Raw genomic sequence first — 21372 nt, 5'->3', positions numbered from 1 at the left:
CAAAGATAAAAAGGCTGATTTAAGGAGCTGAAGTCCTCCTCGACCCTCAGAATATATCTGTGCACCAACCATGGGACTGCTCAATCCTAGTCCCAGGAATCCCTTTCCCCCTTTCAGAGCTTTTGCCTCATCATCCTAGTACTGTTCCATATTCCCTGAAAACGTCTTCTCCACCAAAGCCCCCAGTGCCAGAGTTGGTGGTATTCTGTTCAGGAAAAAAAAAAAAAAAATGTTTCCTTCTAATTGCTATTTTAACATGGCTCTAACGTTCCAGGAGCGCCCCCCCCCCATCAGACAGCACAATAGCCACTAACAGCTGAAAAAGAAAATTCCAAACAGAACCCGGAGGAATTCGGCACAATATAATGGACTAGCTCACTGTACAGGACGCTGAAGCAGCAAACGTGAGACCATGAAATGCTGATTTAGCACTGCTGCAACAGTGAAATCAGCCTTTAGGAGCAACTTGCTCCTCAACTGGATGAGCAAAGGGTAAAAAAACACCAGGTCAGAGAAGTCAACATGAAGATATAATGCAGTTATGCTTGCCCGGGCGGGGGGAAGAAACAAAAAAAGGCCCGGTGTAATTAACAAGATTAAAGGGGGATTTAGGCTCAGGACAGAAAAGCAACGGGCCAGATTGATCCTTACAGGATTAAAGCTGGAATCCTACTAAGAGTCCAGTGGTTGAGAGATCAACGCAATGTAATGGGATTAAATCAACATCAGCTTTTGTTTTTAGGCATCTGAACCCCCAGCACCTGCACTTTCACCACTTCAGATAAGCAGCAGAAAGGTAGATTGGTACCAACAAACAATCAGTGTGAAGATCAGCCAAGCACTTCCGCGCTCCAGCCCTGTAAGGTTAGGACAAAGAGCACAGGTACTGCCACTTTGAGAGCAAACGGACAAAAGATTTTGGTAGATAATAAATTGTCCAAACGGTGAAGCAAGCTGAAGGTTTACCCAAGTCAGTGGTCTGGCCAGCTATAAATTTACTTATATCAAGTTTGATGTGATCACCCCATGACTGATGGATGGGAAAGTCAGGAGGAGAGTCCCAGCTGCATTCAGACATGCTGCAGACTGGCAATTGGATTTTGATGTTGTCTCTTGATGAAGAGGAACAAAGGAAGCAGTATACTCTGTGGAACATATCAGCAAACACATTGAAGACAAATTGTCGCATGTCCCCATTGCACAACAATATCCAAGAATTACAAAAGTGAGAAAAGCCTCTTTCAGAATGTATCATTTGCATTACAGCTGGTGCAACACATGCAGACCAGCTGCACCTCTATTCCACTGCCCTCAAGTTTCCAAGGCTTGCTAGTAATTTGAGTTGGTAGTGGGGTAGGGGACAAAAGGAGGGAAGAAGAGAAACAGGACAGGGCACTTAATTTTTTACTTATATATATATATATATATATATATATATATATATATATATATATATATATACACACACACACACATACATATATACACACTTTTTTTTAAAGTTTATACTCTTGTAGAGAGAAAAAAAAAAGTGTGTGTGTGTGTGTTTAAATTAGTTGCCATCCATCACCATCCTACCGTCCTGCTCTGCTGAAGATGAGAACAGGTGTGATAAACACTCATTCCAACAACTAACCAGCTGCACTGGAGAGCAACACTCCACACGCTAGGAAAAAGCATCAAAGTATCTTGTATTTCTACAGCACTTCTGGGGAGTCCTAAAGGTGTTTAAAAACAGTAATTTATATATATGCTATACATACGCCAGCAAAGTCTGCCTGCTTTTCAGTGAGCACTATATTCCAGCAGAAGAAAAATCTCCCTAACACCAAAATTGTACAATTCAGATAATACCCTATTCTTAAAAGATGCCACAATAAGTAGCCTCATCTATGATGAATATGCTTTTCCGTTTCAGATGGTTGGACAAGAAAAGTTATCTTCATTCACTGCTCCTCCTTACTTAAGCATCAGCCAAAATCTCACCGTAATAAACTGCTTGGGGGGCAGGGGACAAAATAGCTACTGCTGGAACCAACAGGCCTGTGATCGAAGCTGCTCCGCAGTGTTACTGAGACAGTCCTGATGGAGCTATGGACCCCGTTTACACTGTCATACAGGCTTTGCCTCTTTCCTGAGAGAGGCTTAGGCTTTACTCAGAAGGCTTCTCCATCCAAGAGATGGATGATGGATGCAAGCAGACATCCCCTACTGACTGAGGACAGCACTAAAAAGGAGGCCATTATGACAGAAACAAAAAAGTTAAAAAATAGCTATGGATTGACCACGCTATGCCTGTTTCCTATTTTCTAGCCACATATACATATTTGAATTTCACCATTTTTTTTGTATTTAAACTTTGTTTCAACACTAGATGATTTAAAAATTATGAAGAAGTACAGAGGAGCATTCCAGTATCATCCTATGCCACCTCCTTAAAACATAATGAATAATAAACCCTAAGAATACGTAAAAATTGTCATCTGGTCAAAATATTTTTACATTATCACCGCCTTAATGCCCAGGATTCATTCACAGTGTTCTGTGGGGGATAGTTTTTCTCCTACCTCCAATGAAACAAGCTAACTGCCTTTGCCCTGAATTCAGCTACAGACCCAAGAACCATCTGGTAAAACGTCATCAACAGCTTTGTGCAGGGAGTATATTAGTCATGAGACGTAGGACTCTGAGAACAATGAAACCTAAATTTAAGGGACAGACAAGAGAAACTTAATTACTTGTTTAAGCTTCTTCACAGCTTTGAGGAATCTTTAGCACTTTCAGCAAAAGAATATAGCATCAGAGGGCAAAAAGCACATTTTCAAATTGGTTTCATACTTTTCCGCAATTCTATTATCCCTTCCAGCACTGAGCTATGTGCACTGGCCCATCAGCGCAACCTGCCTCTCCAATGAAGAGCTGCAGGATGTGTACTAGGTGCAGAGCAGTACAGAGCACCGTCCAGAACCTCAGCACTGTGGATCTGCGGATGCAGACTAGAGATCCTTCTCCAAACTGACAGCTCTCTAAAGAGAACATTTTGTCTAACCCCACAACCTGGCTCCAACTCCTGCTACACCAACAAGTCCTGCTGAAGGAGTGTGGGATCCCTTCCAGCTAGCTAATCATTCAAATCATCCAGTCGTTCCTTTGGTGAAGCATACATATGCATGTACTTGATATTCTAGAAGCTACTTAGAGCTTTGGCAAAAAAGTCATCCAAATTTAGATGCTCTCAAAGACCTTTCCGATATTATCACTGTAACCTTGGGGGTTAGGCCAGTGGTAAATTGCTGGAATTACGATTTGCAAATAAGGATCAAGGGAAGTGCAGGAAACACAGATGTTCCACCTCAAATCACTATTATCTGCATTCTTCCTCAAGTTTTCAGCTGGAAATTCAGAAGGCTGAGAATAAGTTTATTCTCTTCCCTCCAAGACAAACAGGTTGTTTTGTGGAAAATAAACTCAAACAGAATTTCATTCCTGTCAGTCTCCCAAGACTTGAACAGTCTTACAGCAAATAAAATCTCCTGAACTCACTGCTGTTTAGACAAAGGAGAAATAGAGCAGATGGGCAAAAGAACAGCCCGAGAAATGCACTCTGAATCGGCCACCCTACATCCCTGTAATTCCTTTGTTTAGACTCATATCAAGGAAGTAAACTCCTGGATGCGATAGCAATGTGATGGACACTGATTTTACCTAGTTTGATATTCATCAAGTGTAGCCTACAGGATAGATCACTCCAATCCCTAATCTTCCATCTCTGAAGCCAGCGGCTTAATTTAAAACGGCTCCCTCTGAACTGCGCTGGGTTCTCCTGCCTCAGTAGTGACCTTACCATCTTTCAGGATTGCAGGCTTGCAGGAATACAGCACTGGAAAAGATCTCCTGGATCATCAGCTCTAGTTCTCTATTAACATAGACAGTCACATTATATAATATCTCTTTCATAAACTCTTCTTGCTCCGTTTCCCAAACCTTCAAAGTCTGTTTAAAACCCTAAACGCAAATAGACGCAAGTTGCTTTGTAATACTAACCCCCAGCGGAGTGCAATGCAGACACCCCCAAACTGGCTATGCACACCTTGGCTGTGGAAGCAGTATGACCATGTTCACAAGGTGCTGCATCAAAGCTAATAAACCTTATCGAGCAACAGAACTCATTATCTCAGTTGCAGTGCTGGACAAACACAGCTATATTACTTCTGGATCCAAGCTGCTAGATATGCATGCCACAATATGGCCCCATGGGGACTTGCAGGCTAGAGAATCAGCTTACAGGCTACTTGCTCAGGGATCTTTGCACGCACTCCATTTTATGATTTTCCTGGGCTTTCCTGCTCTAGAACAAGAATCCAAAACTGGTACTTACATTAACCGCATGCGCCTTTTGCCATCTTCACAGAAATGCACCCAAATCTGACCAGGCAGCAAGCCTCTAAACAGCACAGCACACACGTATTCAGGAAAACCCTCCTGCATTTTCACAACTGCAGCCTCCCAGCGGCTATCACATCTTAACCTCTCTTAGCGTTGACCACACAGTGCATGTGCCATCCGCATATAGCGACTGCACATTCACCATCCTTTTGCAAGCTCCAGCTTATGGCTGACAAGTTCATTTGCCATTCCTACCAAACAGGTTCCAGCCAAAGACCTGCAGGCACAGCCAGACTCCCCTAGTAATAACTGCCCCAGGCTTGGCACTAGAACAGAGCAGGGAAGCTATTTCCCTGGATAGCCTCTTGCTCTGCTGATATCAAATGCATGCTTTGAAAGCCACGCTGTAATGACCATACTTTTCACTAGCAGTAGCTGCATCTCATGAAAAAACAAATGATAGAAAGATACGGCATGAGGAAGAGCACGTTGCTAAGACCCAAGTTTGGCAGCAGAAGTGGGTTTCCAGTCCCTTGGTGGTAAAGCTGATCAGCTTGGTGCCTAGAGGGAAAAATTATTCCAGTGAATGCAAAGAGAGGCTCGTAAGTGACAAAAAAACAAGTAAAAGATAGATCAGGGAGAAAAAATATATATATATTTTAAAGTAAGCTTGGCAAGACTACTAGTACTATTCTTGCCTGTATAGTAGATAATTAGTAGGTCTAGGTGAGATCTTCATTTTCACAGGGCTCTAGAGAAAGAAATCATTTCTAGCTGCAAGAGGCAGCCAACCCTCTCACAAACACTCAGCAGGTATTCTGTACATGGCTGCAAGAAATGAGGGAATTATCTATACACACTATAATCCAAGATCACAGCTACAAATCCTGCGCTTTCCTATCAGGAGCCTAGCAACAGCATGGACCTTTCCTACCTTGGTCCCTCCTGCCTTTGATGGTTTCAGCTGTCTTTGAGCATGGGCGAAGGATGGCTGATAAATTGCTTGCTAGGGCTGCTGCCCCTTCCTTTTAACCTTTCTTGTAACAACAGACCTCCAGCAAGGCAACATTCATACCCGCAACTCTCAGAACACATCATGCTCTTTAGAAAATACTTGGAATGAAATGACTCTAGATTGTATCTTATGACTCACAGCACACGAAGATTCATCTCCTCACAAATGAAAAAAACAGGGCTTTCTTATCCAGAAAAGGGCTGAACACTTTTCCCACACCAGGCCCTTCCCACTGTTTCTGGCTGCAGCCAGAACAGCTGCCCCTGTGCTGTCAGGGCAGCAAAGACCCTCTCTCTCCTTCAGATCCCCAACTACCCCATGTCCCATCTGGAGAACAGATTGCTAGGAGCCCTCTAGAGGAAGTCAGGAACCAGAAAGCTGTAGGCAAAGCAGGGCGGGAGGAGAGAAGAGACAAGGGTAGATTTAGAAGGCTCCCTACCCAACAAAGTATCCTGTCTGCAAAAGCAGAGCTCCTATATGCCCCTTCTGTACATAAGGAAAAATATCCATATCGAGTTTCTACATTAATGATTAAATGTATACACTTAAAACAGTTTGCAACATTAAAAAGAGGCTACCATATCAGAGAGGCTGCCTCAGAGAGGCTTTATACAACTGCATCCTACACAATAAAGGCGTTAAGATAAATAGTCTCTCTTGATATTTAATGGAAGAGCTAGTCTGCTGCCTTCACTTCCCTCACAACACTCAGCATTAGGTCACCCCAATAGATATTTTAAGTTTCCCACTCTCTAGGTCTCTACAGCCCAGAATCCACTGCAGTCTGCAAGACCCTCATTTAGAGTATCCTGCAACAAGTTTCACTCAAGGCAATACAGTACTTCAGCAAGTAGGAATTTCAATCTTAATGTAGGATACAATGCCAGCACATTTCAGAGACAGAGCATTATAATTAGGGGCCTGTAATGTTCAAGGTAGTCTGCACTTTCGGGTCCAGTGTCCACTCCATACAAGAGCTGCAAACAAAGATGTGTTCTCCTTTTTACTTTATTATTTGACAAATGTGACAGCATTCAAATATCACATAATCTCTTTAAGGAAGACCATTCTGAAACACGCAGACCTAAGGGGGACAACATTACAGTTGCTGTGGGAAACTTAATTCTGGATTTCAGAGCTTGCATATTTAAAACCTCAAATATAACACTGCAGTAATGTAGTTTCATGCATTGAATTAAGGAATGACTCAGTGCAAATCTCCATGCATCTGCTGAAGTTCTGACGTTCCAAGGACAAGAGGCACAGAACGGGGGGGGGGGGGGGGAAGAGAAAGTACAGATCAGGGAACAAGAAGAGGATGGAGTGCAAATTGTAAGCATAGAAGCAAAAAAAAAAAAAAAAAAAAAGAAACAGTACAGTTAAGGCACAGCAAATCAGATCTGCCGCTCATGGCTCCTGGTTCTTACACCACTAAAGGTTACATGGCACGCCAGGATAAGAACAGCTTAAAGCAGAAATACACAAGGGACACGGAGGAAAAGGTTCCTGAAAGGAGAGAGAGAAGGGGACGATTCCCCGAAAGTAACAGGGTGACCTGTACTGAAAAGGGAAAGATCATACCCCGACAGCACAAAGTTACTAACTTTTCCTTAATTATCATGGCATGATGCCAGGATGATGCCCTTAAAACCCCTTCAGCTCTTCAAATGTTTCATACTTATTTCCCCCACTCCTCTGGGAGCTCAACTACAATGCAAGTACAGCAACAGCGTACAGCTGTACAGCAAAGTTCCCGGTGCAGGTGGGAGCAACAGCACAAGGAGGAACACTGTTCTTTATTCATTGGAAAATGCCCCAAACTAAAACCGCTCCAGAACCTGGTACAGCACTTCATCTCTTGTGCTAAAGACGGCCTTTACGCTGGCTGACACCTTCACTTCATAGGACAGGTCTCACACACCCATCGCCAGCAGCTGGAGGAGAGACAGCGGGGCAGTTCTCTCTGCTGCCGCACCGGCCCAACATCCTCTGCCTTTCAGCTCCGCAAGGAACATCTCCATTGTTTACTGCTTATCTAAAATCAGCCAGCAGCATGGCTGAATTACTTCTCAGCTTACTCCACCCACTAGATTAAGCAGAAATCTTCACTGAGCCACAGGGCTTGCCTGGCCTTTCTCGATAAAAACTGGCATCCAAATTCAGGGTCCTGCACATGAGGTTGCAGTGGTGGTGGTGGTGGGGGGGGGGAGCAGAAAAGGCGAACGTGCCTGCCACCAGGGCCTGCTGCGCAGAAACAAGCTTAAGTGTGCATACCCCAGCACCGAATCAAGTTACCCTGTAACAAAGATAGTGTGCGTATGTGCAAAGGAGGGAAGTAAAACCCTTTTGCCCGTGTTCCAAGGCTTGCTTTGTTGTTAAAATAAACCGGTGTTTGTTTCTGGGAGTTATGTGGAAGAAGAGCCTAAAAACAGCAGCAGTTGGAGCCCCCTCTCCCCCGGCATTACGAACAGTTTTAAAAAACAAACGAAAACTTCTGAATTGATTACTCTTAACCTTGAATACTTAGGTGAGAAACCCAAGGACAAACTACTGATCAAGGGTGACCAGAAGCAGACAGTATTACATATATATGACCGGGCAGCTTAAGAGCTGACTATTCCAAAGGAAATTCCAGTCTTTGCTCAAAGGCTGAAAATACATAGGCTTTTGCTTTGCTTGCTGGATCTGTAACATTTTACACATGTTTTTCCTGACATTATTTTCCATATTTCACCAGAAACTCTAGTAACCGTGCCACATCTGGAAAAAGGACCTTGCATCCAACATTTGTCAAAACAGGTCTATCCTCCCCCCTTATCCCCTCCACCTCCTCAAATTACAAAACTGTCCATTCCCTGCTCTTCTCTTAGCATTCAGTGACTACAGACCCTCTTCAGCAGCACTCTTCCACTACCTGGGCTGTCTCTCAGTAACACCAAAATCCCATAAAGCAGAGGCGTATGGGAGCAGTCTCACATACGAAAAGAAACATATACAGGTCCCACAGATGGCAGACAGCGAGCATAATTACACGGAGAATTTTGTCTACGAGGCACCTGCCCAAAAGTACGATCCAAAGGAACTTTTAACTGCAGAAAAAGCCTGCTCGATTCTCAGTCAACAGCACACGCTCTAAACGCTGTTTTTTTTTTAAATGGGAAATTAAAGCCCACTGTGTGTAGAGGCCGCAGAGAGCTAAGCCCAGCAGAGAAGGCCGCTCATGTTAGTGCAGAGTCCTTCAGCTTTCCATTCCTTATATGTGCAAAGTGTGTAAGCCCTCACACACAGTTCTCTACTCACCCAGAGGTACATCATGTTAGCCTGGGTCGTGCAAACCCAGCAGTGAGATGATCCAGGAACACAAGAGACACTTCAGTAAAACGAAGAGACCGAGATTTAAAAAAAAAAAAAAAAAAATCCAAACGGCTCAGTTTGAGGATTAGAAAGCGTCTCGTCTCCTCCTCCCCCCTCCTCCAGCTCTGGCTGTGGTGCGCTGTTCTCTCGCACTTAATCTCGCTCTGGGAGTTCCCAGCCCCGTGTGTCTGTACTGGCGTGCACAGCACACACTCTGCATTTGCCTCCAGGGAATTTCTCTCTGTCATTCTACTTCTAAAAACACAATCTCGGCCTCACAAGATTCTTGCAAGAGGCAGGGATGGGTGGGGTTAGTAATAAATGCAGCCCAGCTCCTAATGCTGAAGTGTGCTTACTTTAGAAAAGGGTTCTTTAAACATGAATGAGGCAGAAAGCTATCCTCCAAGGTCAAAGAGGGTGAGAACCCACTTCCCCCCCGCCGCCCCCACTAACTGCTTCTCCAGGAATCATCCACGAATCCAGAAGCCACGCGCAGTGCTGTATACCGTTTCTGAATGTCCGCGCCGACAACGATTAGTCAACCCCCAAAATTCAGTCACAATTCAATAGCTGCATTTAATCATTAACCACTGACAGGAACCAAGGAACAGAACTACGGGAATCCTGAAGCTAAGAAGAAAATATATAGTGTGCCAGTCGCCCTGGAGCTATTACAGGAAAAACAAATAACATCAGAGTGAGATCAGGAAGAGAAGCAACTCAAAAGATAAAGGGGTTAATCTGCTTTTGCAGGTGGCTCTGCATACAAGTATTTTACTCAAATATTGCCAAAGGGAAAGAAGCAGCTGGCTCTAATTCCACAGAGTGTATCAGGTTCCAGCTGCCCGGAGGCAAGTTCCCCCCAAGTTTGACTGAGGCAAGCACCCTCTCACTGAATGCACTCCAGTCCGATTCTCCAATTTCAGTTTCTGCAAACCTCTGCCAATCAGGAGGCAGCCAGAGCAAAGAGACGCACAGCAAAAGATACCCTTTCCTGAGCTACCCAGAGCAGGTCTACAGAGACAAGATCCAACAAGCCCTTCTCCACGCAGATGAATCCTCATCCCATCCCCCATGCCCAATGCTACAGGACAAGTGTCACCTCTCATCTCATTAATCGGTTAAACTGCACTTCCAAACTAGGAAAACGGGTTTATCGCCCCTTCCCTTCCCCACCTCAAAACGAAAATTCAACTTTCCTCACTAGGTTCCAAATGCTAAGTTAAAATTGGCCTCTCTTCAAATGGAAAAAAAAAAAAAAATCATGTTTTCATTGAGGCACTGGTCTCCTTGGAAATGAGTTTCGAAGAAATATTTTTATCTCGGCCAAAGATATAGAAATGGTGCTCTTTCACGTATCACCTCTACTCCTTTTACTTATAGACGACTTAAATGTAATAAAGTGGGCTCCGAGCAAAGAAAGCAGCAATGCCGTCTGCTGTGCTCCACCCACAAGCCAAGCTCTACCTATATTGGGCAGCAAATTGAGATGCCTCCCAAGGCAGCGTGCACAGAGGATCAAAGCATGCTCTGAACTCCCCAGGCTCACCTTTTTTTCAGCAGGGTTTAAAGCCCTGAGCTGGGCTTGTCTAAGGTACAGGCACAAATACATGCACTGCAGGTTCTATCCCGAACTTGCACAACACTGAGGTTCACAGAAAAATAGATGACTGTAGCTGCAGTCTAGCACAAAAATCCTGGAGAAAAAGCTTATCAACATTACCAGGATATAATAGTCACAGTGACACAATCATTAGAGACAGGCAGGAAGTCACTTGGCTTTACAGCCAGAAAAAACACAAGCCCTGCTGCTCAGAGGAAGGAGCACAAGCACTGATTCAGGAAGCTCAGATGTCACAGGATTGTTAAACTATATAATCTCTTGGGCCTTCCATCTGCTCTCACCTTTCAACGCAACGGGTCAGACTGAAAAGGTGAAAAGCAATGTTCCTAAAAATCACGTACTGCACCAAAGCTTATGCACAGTCTTCAAAGAGTCAAACAGATGATCCATATGTCTTGTCTTAAATGCTCTGAAAGGAGTGAAACAGTGGCAATGCTGACATTTACATCACGATTAGACACTTCATGTAACATTTCAGCAGCAAGCTCACACTGGCGGTAGCTTCTAGTTCAGACAACCTGTACGCTCAAGCAGACATTCCTGCACCAAATATACTTGATGACATTTTCAAGATTTTCTCTGATCCAAAATGGTTATGGTCTTACTATCGTTTTAAGGGAATTTGAGAGTGTGTGCAAAGACAAGAAAGTGAGAAGACAAGGGGACTAGGCTAGCAAATCCAAATAAATTCCACTTCATGTGCATTTCCGTAAAAGACCTGAGAAATGTAAGTGCCTAAAATTAAGCTGAAGAGCGGCCAACAAAATACGCAAAAAAAATGACATGACCTTCCCTTCTCCCACAGGCACTCTCATCCTTTTGACCCACTCTTCCAAGGAAGAAGAAGAAAAAGAGAACAGCCTTCTTCTGAAAGCTTCATTTCAGCTTCAGGGACTCTTACAAATCATCTCAGCAGCTTCACAGCTGGACAGGCTGTATCCAACCTCCAAAGCAAAATGAGTCCTATGAACCCTCCTCAAACTATTAAATGCTGGCTTGAAATTAATCTGCCGCTGTTGCTACCTCAGCTACCACCTCACCATTGGAGGTATACTGGCAGATTACTAACAGCAGCAGCAGACTTCTGGTGATGAAATACCCTAGACCTGGAGCACTCTCTGATGAACTACAAGAGCAGGTTTTGCAATGCTCAATATTCTCAAGCAATGAGAAGAGTTATCCTACCTATCAGGAAATAATGTAGCAAGATGCCTCTACAGGCAATGCTCGTCTAACCCAGCAGAGAGCTGCCCGGCTGTTCAATCCAACACATCAGAACATGAAGTGCACCCGCAAGGCTATCGACAGTTGTAGTACTGGTGGCAGTGGTAAAACCATAATAGCTTCATATTATAAGCACAATAAAGTTCTATTTGGCTGATATAGTCAGGCAAAAAAAAAAAAAAGGCAAACAGATTAGCTCTTCAGCTTTCTTTAAGCTTTTATTTCAGATTATACAGATTTTCAACTATATTAGTTGATCTATAAAAGATAGCCATCGCAGACATGCTGTTTTCGCTGGAAAATTTATTCTAAGAGGCAAAAAAGTATTATGTAAATAGCAAGATAACAACAGGATGTTAATGAGTCTAATTCCAGAAAAACAACATATGACATGACTAAGACTGGACAGGTTTCTGAAACAGGTAGCAAGGATCCTTTGCAAATGCTGTCTAATAATCCTAATGGCAATTCCTTGCAGAGTATATGTCAAGAAAGTTGGAAGACTGCTGTGCGTGAAAATATACATGATCTCCTAGGGACCTTTCCTGTCTCAAAAGGGAATAAAAACAAAGAAAGATATTTTTGAGTGAATATATACTGAGCTGTAAGAAAAACGTTTCGAGAACTTTAGGCTCGTCATCCTATCAGTCCATCTTCTCTGATGGGAGGCTACTGTGTTAAACATTAAAGTGGACAGGAAAAAAGCAATCTTAAAAAGTATTAGTGCTTGCTAGAAAGGCAAAGAAGGTATGAGCAAGTTAACAATGGGGAAAAAGAAAAGAGAGAGCAAGCAACCACCCACCATTTAATATTAAATGGAGATATTTGACAAAATAAGAGGCACTAGTTAACAGAAGAAATTTCTCACCTGCTTTTGTACCATTATGAAAAATCTGAATTGTATACAAGAAGAATTCTGGCTGCTCAGTTATGCGCATAAATTCAACCCAAAAGATATTGCTGGTATAGAAGCTTCACATAAGTCAAATCTTAAGTTCTAACCTATTCAGGATGAAACTGAGCGAGCAGATGAGGAGTAGGTATGGCACAGTTTCAAAGCGACATTATCTGTTTCTAGCTGATTGTGTCTCAGAGGCATGATTTCAAATGCTTATGGATTAACATTCTAACAGATAAAGCTCAAGACAGGGTATGAGCTAGTGTGTCCGCTACACACTACTGAAATCACATTAGATAGCAAGTAGGATGAGTGCCTAGTTAAGCACCTCTTCATAATGGAGGAAAAGCCCGATATGATCACAAGGAATTTCAAATGCAATGACACATGCAGGAGGCGTCATGGTGCTAATGCCAAATAACACCCTTGAAATTTTTAAATTACAGAAAACAATTTCTTAGTTCAAGAAGTGTTACATTTAAAACATGAGCAATTCTCTATTAGATTTCATCCTGACAGAAAAGAGCAACCAATCGTAAAAACAGAAATTAACAGCAGCTTAGGTAAAAGTGATTGTGACAATGACATTTTGATACATGGAAAGACAATAAACAGCGAACCAGTACAGCTCCTTACATATTTAGTACTTGAGAGGGACCGGGTACATTAATGTATTTCCCTGGACAAACAAGATTGCCTGTTGGGCTTCCCTGTCACATCCTCACACTTCAGCACTTTTATATATTCTAACAAGTGAAAAAAAAGGGAAGTTGAGAGAAAAAATACAAAGGAAGTTTGGAATGGCAACAACGTCGGCGGCCAGGGAATCCTAAGAACAGGAAAAATCCACAGCCAGAGCTGAAGGACAGTAATGATTTTTTTCCAAAGTTCTCAAGAACATTAACCCCAGCAATCACGTTGGCCCACTACAACATGAAGAAGATAGAACCGTCACCAATAATCAGGAAAGAACCAAAGCGTTCAATACATATTTCTGTTCTATATTTGGAGAACAGTCAGCTGTTGCAGTCCTGTGATAACAAAATGCTTTCCATTCCAACTAGGGAAGATGTTCCAGCAGCTACCCAACAAACAGCACTGTTGTCCCCTTATCTAGCTAAAGCTTACAAACAGAAGGGATGTAACCAGATAACAAGTGGGTTTTAACCAAGCCGTAGCTTGGTCCACACTATGAAAGGCCTACCGTCTGCACGTAATTACATGATCAATGTTTACAGCACTAACAGATCCTAACTATAGTACTAATATTAATCCTGCTGTAAAGTCAAAAGTACAGCCGTGATGCAACAGCTTCCATAAATGCAGATTTTTTGGAGCACATATTATTAAAGCCCTGCTGCTGTTATCTGAGCTTGGCCAAAAAAGATCACACCTCTGTCAACACCAGAACACTACATCAGAAAAGCAGTGCCACCAATACCAATTTTCACATAATCTGAATTTTCCTAAAAGGATCCAGTTTGGAAGCCTTCTATTTATGAGCTCTATAATAAATACTCCAATGCTGAGCAAAGTAAGGGGTCAAATAACAGGAGATTTACAGAATGAAGATGCAGACAGAAGGCCTCAGGCAGGGGAAGCACAAATTAAATTGTGCACCTGAACACATTTGGGAGAGCCATAAAATACATGAATGAAAAAAATACTGGCCATAAAAGTATCTGCTTTCAATGGTTAATAACACTTCCTGGCAACCTCTCCCCAAAAAATAAAATTGTAAAATAGTTTTTAAAAATAATCTGAACTCTAAAACCAGATGAAGCTCTTTTCCCGTTAATAAGTACTATAGAATGTATGGGTACTTCTATACTGTGCAGTTTTCCTTGGCTAAATAGTGGGAGAAGATGTGTTCCAGATTTGAGGAAGGTTGAAGAGGGAAATTTCATTTCAAACCAAAGGAAAATAGTTGCTCTCACAGCCAAGAGCCAGGCTGAGCATTGCACATTTTATGCAGAAGCTGGATTCTGATTGAGGATGAAGACTTGGTTCATTGTCCCACCACGATAAACACTTCAAGGACTATCTACAAAGGTCTGACTGGAGATGGGAAGGGAGACGTGCTTTGCAAGTGTCAAAGGGAAATTTCTCCGCCTGAATGGCTGTGTTCCACGGCTTATCTGACTTCGACAGAATACCCCAGCAAGAGCGCATGAGAATCAGACTCTCGTTATTTGTGGGGTTTTGGTATGCCTTCTGTCTTGTTCTTTTTATTTGTCTGGGTTTTTGTTTCTTCCTTTTTTAAGGAGGAGATTACAGATGGGGCTGAGAACTATCTGGGGAGACGCACAGAAGGCAGCTCTGGGCACACTTGCAGTTCCTATGGAGATAAGAGGATCCTCTTTGAGGTTGGTTTACTCCTTTGGGTGCTGCTGGAAACTATCCTTGTGACAGAGTACTGCTCATTTGCTAAGACTCCCTCTGCTCAGGAGTCTGGCATTATCGCCATTATCAGAATTTTCCAAAGCCACCAGGTAGATTTCCACTCAAAGTCCAAAAGGAGTCGAGGAAGTTTTTGTGCATTATCCTGTCTGTGAAAGGAAGTAAGGAGAATACAAAGCGCATACAATAAATCACCCAGAAAAATACTACAGTCCCTTTTAGATGTTTTGCCAAACAAATAAGCCAAACATTGGCATATTACAAGAGAAAACCCATTTTGTTACAGAGCAACCCATTTCATTACTGGAAAAATGGATTCCTTATTCCCTCTGGTAGATATGGTATGGCTACGCAGAAAGAGGCTTCTAAAGGAAGATCAATCATTTAAAAGCAAACTATCAAGGACTAGTTCATCTTCCACAAAAAGCTGGAAATCCGAAACAGTAAAACATCTTGACGTGCAAAAAAAGCCAACAATTTTCAGGGACTGGCCACAAACAGTAATTAAATTTATGCCCTTAAAATTCAGAAGGTCTCAATTCACAGGCCTATCGTTCCAGTATGCAGCAAAGAAAGAGAAACCAGGTACCAAGAAAAGCTTTTTAGACTTTCTTTGTTTTTTTTCTCTCCTCACCAGTGTGCTCAAGAGCACTATTTTGGAAGGCACTGTCATTACTGCAGGAGAACCTCAATGAACTGAGTAACTACAAAGAGTGCTTTGCTGAAAATATGTTCTCAGACAAAAATAATGTAGGTATTCTTGGTTTTAATTTAAAAGTTTAACAAAACTGAACAGTATAAGCCAGAGAATTCAAAGTTAAACGTTACAGAGCATGCAAACATTTAGATGTAAGGAATCCTTACGGCTGTGGCATACTGTTTTGAACATTCCCTCTAGAGAAACAAAATTGTGATGGAATTGCTCCCAGAATACAGCAAACATTAGCTTGGGCAGCCAATCAGGAATTTCCATAAGCAGTCGGTCTTACTATAGAGGAACAGGATCGAGGTTTGCAATCCTCCAACACCTTCTGAGGACGAACTAACAAGTTTAAGGTCTGTAGAAGAAACAGCATCTCCTTAGCTCTGCTGCTGCCCTAGGCTTTATTTTCAAGCTGTATCTTCTCCGCTCTCCCACTCCTGGATACTGTCCGAAGTCCATACTGAGCTGGCTCACAGTGAGTATATTTAGATGCTCATAAGAGGGGATCAGAATAAGCTCCAACAGTGCTATTTAAATCTTTATTTTTAAAATAAAGTTTAGTCAACTAAATCTTAATCCTAACGTTTAACCCTTTTGCTAGTAACGTCCAGAGAACAGAGTTTGATCGCTCTCCAATTTTTCCACTCCCTATGAAGTAACAAAGTACTAAATAGCACTGAATTCTGGCAAAAGTCTTTTTTTTTTCTTTTTTTAATAATATCAAATCAGAAATAGGATATCCAAATGAACTGATAATGGGCAGAAAGATTCTGTCCTAGACCTATGCGTCAGTATTAAGGAGAATATTTATTTGGCTGTGGATTTTGAGGAGGAATCCATAACTGGACCTATAAAATGAAACTCAGCTTCTTCCTCAACAACAAACTGGTCTCTTTAGAGTCCACAATGATAGTCATACCAAAGGATGAATTGATGCATCCAAGTGCCATCCTGTATGAGGTTTCAGATGGCAAGAGAAAAATTGCTTCAAGTATCTCACCAAAGGAACTACGCCATTATTACACCATCTTTGCCTCCACGCTTACTGGGTCAAGTGGCTCTACTGCACTAGGATTCATCAGCACTGCAGCAACCCAGCAAATTAAAAAAAGTGTGAAGATGAGAGTATTGCAACAGTAGGGAAAGGAGAGGATACGGCAGGGTTCTCTTCTCTGGACCACACAGAAGTTTATTAATATGCTGAAACTTTGGCTTATGTTTGCTGCTGATAATGGAGAATACAAATTGAGAACAATATCATCCTCTAGAAAGGAACTCCTTTTGGCTTGTTTGTGCAAAGGAAGGTTAACAAGGTTAGTGTGTTATTCAGGAAGTAATGGATACCCTCTTGCCCTGAGCAAATTCCTTTTCAATAACAGTAGTAATTTCCTAGGCAATACAACTATATCGAGGTATAATGGCTACTATATTTATCTACATAGACCCTGTACTGCTAGGATCTAGTTTATCATGTTTTAGGAAGTAGTTTACAAATCCTGGGATAGTAAAGTTGCTAGAGACAAGAATGAAATTCTAACCTGTATCACTTGGTTTGCTGACAGGTTTAACAGCTTTTTTTTTTTTTTTTTTTTTTTAAATCAGTATGAAATGCATTCTCTCCAATCCAGAAAGATTAAAAAATTGATAAACCTCACCAGACGACTGCAATATACCTATGAGTGACGAAATCAGTTTTAACAAATACTACATTGTGCAATGATTTTCTGCATCTGTTTACGTCCTATTGTCACAGCTGCTCTATTTTTTCTTGCATTCAAATAACATTCTTTCATTTGAACTTCTGAAAAGAAAAACAATCCATGAGATTACACAGAAACCTTATGTACCTGATGAAGACAAAATATCTTCAGCGTGTGATGTTTTTTGTTAGTGGAATGCCTGTAACATGGCTTCAATATGAGAAATGGCACAAGAATATAATCAGCAAAGAAGAGAAGAATGACTCCAGCTAATGAAGAGGTAATACTGAAAGACAACTCCTGGGAAACAACAAAACTAAAATGATTGCTAAAAGTCTTTGGTGGAACATAGCATCAGCAAGATAAGAGTGGGCGTAATGAGACCAAACATATGTGTCAGGGGACTGCGGATACTTCCATTACATAAGGGTAATAAGAAAATCCAGGCGAAATCGCCATCAATAGAACTAAAAGCAAAATATTTCAATAGGTATTGGCAGTTGTTAAACCACATAAGGGAACAGTAGACTGTTCAAATGTAAAAAGCATTAATAAAGCATAAGACAAGAGGCATAAACAGATACAAGAAATAGAGGAAGATTTCTAGAGGACAGAAATGCTATTGGAAAAATTTAGTTATAGAATACAACATCCCAAACGTCAATTCACAGTCAGCAGCAAAGGTCAGTTATCTGAAAAGCACTTCTGCTCCTGATCTCCTTCTCAGCAAAGGAGGAGCAAAACACTCCTTAAGGGTACCTGTACCACAACCATCTAGCTAGATTACTCCAAAAGCTGCTACAAACAACTCCCTCCATCTGACTGGTTCCTCAACGTATTATGAGCCGAGAAAGATTTAGAGTGAGTGTAAGCGAGTGAGAGAGAAAGTGTATATATTTGATATAAGACTTACAAGAAGGCATTTGGGGAGATACCTACCTATCTCTTTTACTAGGACATTTTGCCATTCTGCAGATTGCTCATATGTGCTGAGTACTGGAAAAAACAAGAATTTGTGATACTGATGTTCCAGCACACTTGGATATCTTTCCTGGCGCTCACATCAACTAATGTACTAATATGAGCAGGCTCTTGGCTCTCGTATAAGCAGACTAGCTATAGGTCTGATCCTCAGCATGACTGCAGTTTGCAGGGTATAAACATACTGTGACTCAAACACCTTCAGTTGAGCTCATACTAATAAGGTTTTTCCACTTTCCCTTCTTCCCCTCACTCCCCGACAGGACAAAAATTCTACAGTACTGTGAAGTCCATTCTGCTGCCTTTTCTGATCAACTGGCAAAATCAGACTCTTCCATTAGAGATTATTTACAATTTCCTGGCTTGTCCTGTTCCTTTGTAAGGCAGAAAAAGGAAATGAGTAACAGCTCCCTTACACACAGTTCAAATGAGATGAATGCTACGAGGAAGCAAGTATGGCCAATCAACATGTGGCATTATTCTGCCATAGCCCCTATGTAGTACATTTTCATCTCATCTTAATCCAAATTTAAGCTTTGAAATGTAAACAAACCCTCTGACAACCACCGTACCCTCAACAGAAGCTATTCACTTTGTTATCAAAGCAGCCAGCAACAACAAAATAGGAGATTTCTCCCGCTCCCAAAATCCCAGAGAGCAACAGTGACCAGAACTATCTTTTTTTCATATCCTTGTGTGACCAGAAGAATGCATGCTTCCTTTCAGATAAAGGCCTTGCTATGGTTATCTAATGCTAATGTCACTACAAACTGGATTAGAGATGCCCAGAAACCTCGAAATATGTACATGGATAGTCAGCTGTATCCTAATTCTAAGTCTGAAGGAAATCAAATGCTCCAAATTGTGCCTAATGTAGTTAGGTTTGCCCTTTAGGTAGGATAGACCAGTAAGAACATATTACACAGTGATTAGATTAATTCTTGAGTGAAACTCAGAGGGCTGGCTTTATCTGTCTATTGTGCCAGTATATTTCAAAATATTTCAGAGATATTTCAGATAGCGTGCTTCCTATACGCTGCTCCACAGCAACAACTGCTCAAAAAATACAGCAGTTCTCTGTCTGGGGTAAAGTTGGCAGCAACTGGGGACAACACTGCTGTCAGAGTTCAACTCCCAGATCTGAAATGCCATTCTGCTGGAAATACCAAAGAGCCCAAATCTGGCTATATATACTATGGGATGTAAAATATCTCTATCTCAGCTTTCAGCAGAAAGCTCTGGAGTCTCATGACATTTACTCCTTTGGCCCCTGTCAGTCTTTCTCCAGACCCTGCACAGGATTGGAGCTAGCTGCCATAAATGGATGGAAAACAACATGTTCTCCAAGCACTTGAAACTGAGGAGCACTGTTTTAGCTTGGGGAAACAGTGGCTAGAAGCCAGGGTGACAGGTGCCTCAGAAACAGAGATGATGATCAAACTGTTGTAAACATTAGCCACTGCTGTTTCGTTGACCTGTAAGAAAGGTATATCTGAGAAATGATGGACCGGAAAAGGTTAGGATGTGTTTCCTGGCAGTAACTGAAGTCTTTCATTGTTCAGTTCAGCCACGAAGGATTTTTCAATAGATCTCATCAGAAACAATCCCACCGGTAAATCTTTACTAGGCATCAGAGCAAGCACGGCTCAGTGCTGCTGTGACATCAGAGCAGCTCATCATGATCCACGGGCACCAGAGAGTTAAAAACGCAGATTCCTGATAAAACTGCCAAGAGCTACAAACCTTCTCCTGTGTGGGCGGCAGCGGCAACCAAATCCACTCCCCAGCAATTGGCTGGCCTGGGGAAAGAGAGGCGGGGAAGAGAGAGGTCATGGGGGACCTCCCTTACCACCACCACTACCACCCCCAAGTAAATAACAGCACAGCATCTGCTCAGGTTTTCAGCTAAAATCTGTTAGACTGTTCTCTTCATTTCACCACCAACCTCTAGAGACAGCAGCCTCTGACCTTTCTTAGGGAAAAAAAAAACCTTGTCCTCTAATCACAGACTTCCAGGAAAACACAATCTAGCCAGCAATTAATACAAAATAAAAGAAAAAAGTTTCATAATATGAAATTAGCACTGCAAGATTTTTAAATACATCCCCACCAAAGTGGCAGAAGAATTCAAGCATGTTTTCACAAGCCATCTCACTCCCACTAGCATTATTTAACAGTACTCACTAAAAACATTCTCTCTTACCTTCCCTTCCCCCCCCCCCACAAAACCTGCCGTCCCCCTAAAGTATTGTTTTGCAGATGTCGCCTGCAGCAGCATAGCTTCTTGCTGTGAAAGCTTCAACACAGGTGTGCAGAGCGTGACCTGGGCAGAATTACATGTGCCATTTCCATTGGGAAATCTAGGAGACTTATTAAGCCAGGACAGTGCCGATTAATCTACTAATGGAATGAATCAAAAGTGTGTTCCTGGCCCTTTCTCTCTCACATCCCAAAGCCTCAGGGGAGCTGAAACCATCTGGCAAATGCCTGCTCCAAGCAACGTTATGCTACTGCAGAAAATACCTCTCCCTTAATACTGAAAAGAGTGAAACCATCTTCTATCTACCAGCTATTCTCGAGAGCATCTGCTGAGCTCATCGAGGTAATCTGCTTGCATGCAGCATCCTTCAGCAGCAAGCGCAGAGCTGCTCACTCACCATGCAGGAGAAGTCCGCAGAACAGAAACGGATCCCATCCATTTGTTCAGGGTCCTGCTGAAGTGGCCAGCACAAGCAGGGCAGTGAAGCAGCCAACGTATTCAGAGAAACACACTGCCCTCCCTCAGCAGTTCCCAACAGCAGGCTGGTAGAAGCAGACCACCCTAAACTGAGGAAGTACCCCTGCTGAAGTGTCTCAGTCTTTTTTGTCATGCAATAGCAATTGTAAGTACAGTAGCAAGGATCTATTTATTGCAAAGCAAACAAATATCTCCGCTAAGCATGCGGGAGATGGAGATGTGGCCAAAGAACTTAAAGAGAAACTGAGATATCAAACAGCTCTAAGGTTCATATATGATATATGTTATTACTGTGAAGCAGAGGAAAGAACTGACTTAGAGATGCAGACCATCCCTCATCCTTTGAGTAA

The 21372-nt window shown here is 42.2% G+C and overlaps 1 protein-coding gene across 8 annotated transcripts in view; it reads right to left on the bottom strand.

Annotated features, from left to right (window-relative positions):
* RBFOX2 (RNA binding fox-1 homolog 2) overlaps positions 1 to 21372 on the bottom strand; it is a 179393-nt gene that overhangs the window by 108304 nt on the left and 49717 nt on the right. The window contains exon 1 of one of the 8 annotated variants that reach the window (XM_009684342.2): positions 8702 to 9017. The exons of the other annotated variants lie outside the window; for them this stretch is intronic. Within the exon in view, the coding sequence (XP_009682637.1) occupies positions 8702 to 8716 (15 nt within the window). The 5' untranslated portion in view covers positions 8717 to 9017. Of the gene's footprint in view, positions 1 to 8701; positions 9018 to 21372 lie in introns of those variants that run through there. 8 annotated transcript variants of the gene reach the window in all.

The sequence above is a fragment of the Struthio camelus genome, chromosome 1 (genome assembly GCF_040807025.1).
Source record: "Struthio camelus isolate bStrCam1 chromosome 1, bStrCam1.hap1, whole genome shotgun sequence".
Taxonomy (NCBI): domain Eukaryota; kingdom Metazoa; phylum Chordata; class Aves; order Struthioniformes; family Struthionidae; genus Struthio; species Struthio camelus.
This window is presented reverse-complemented; position numbering and strand designations above follow the sequence as displayed.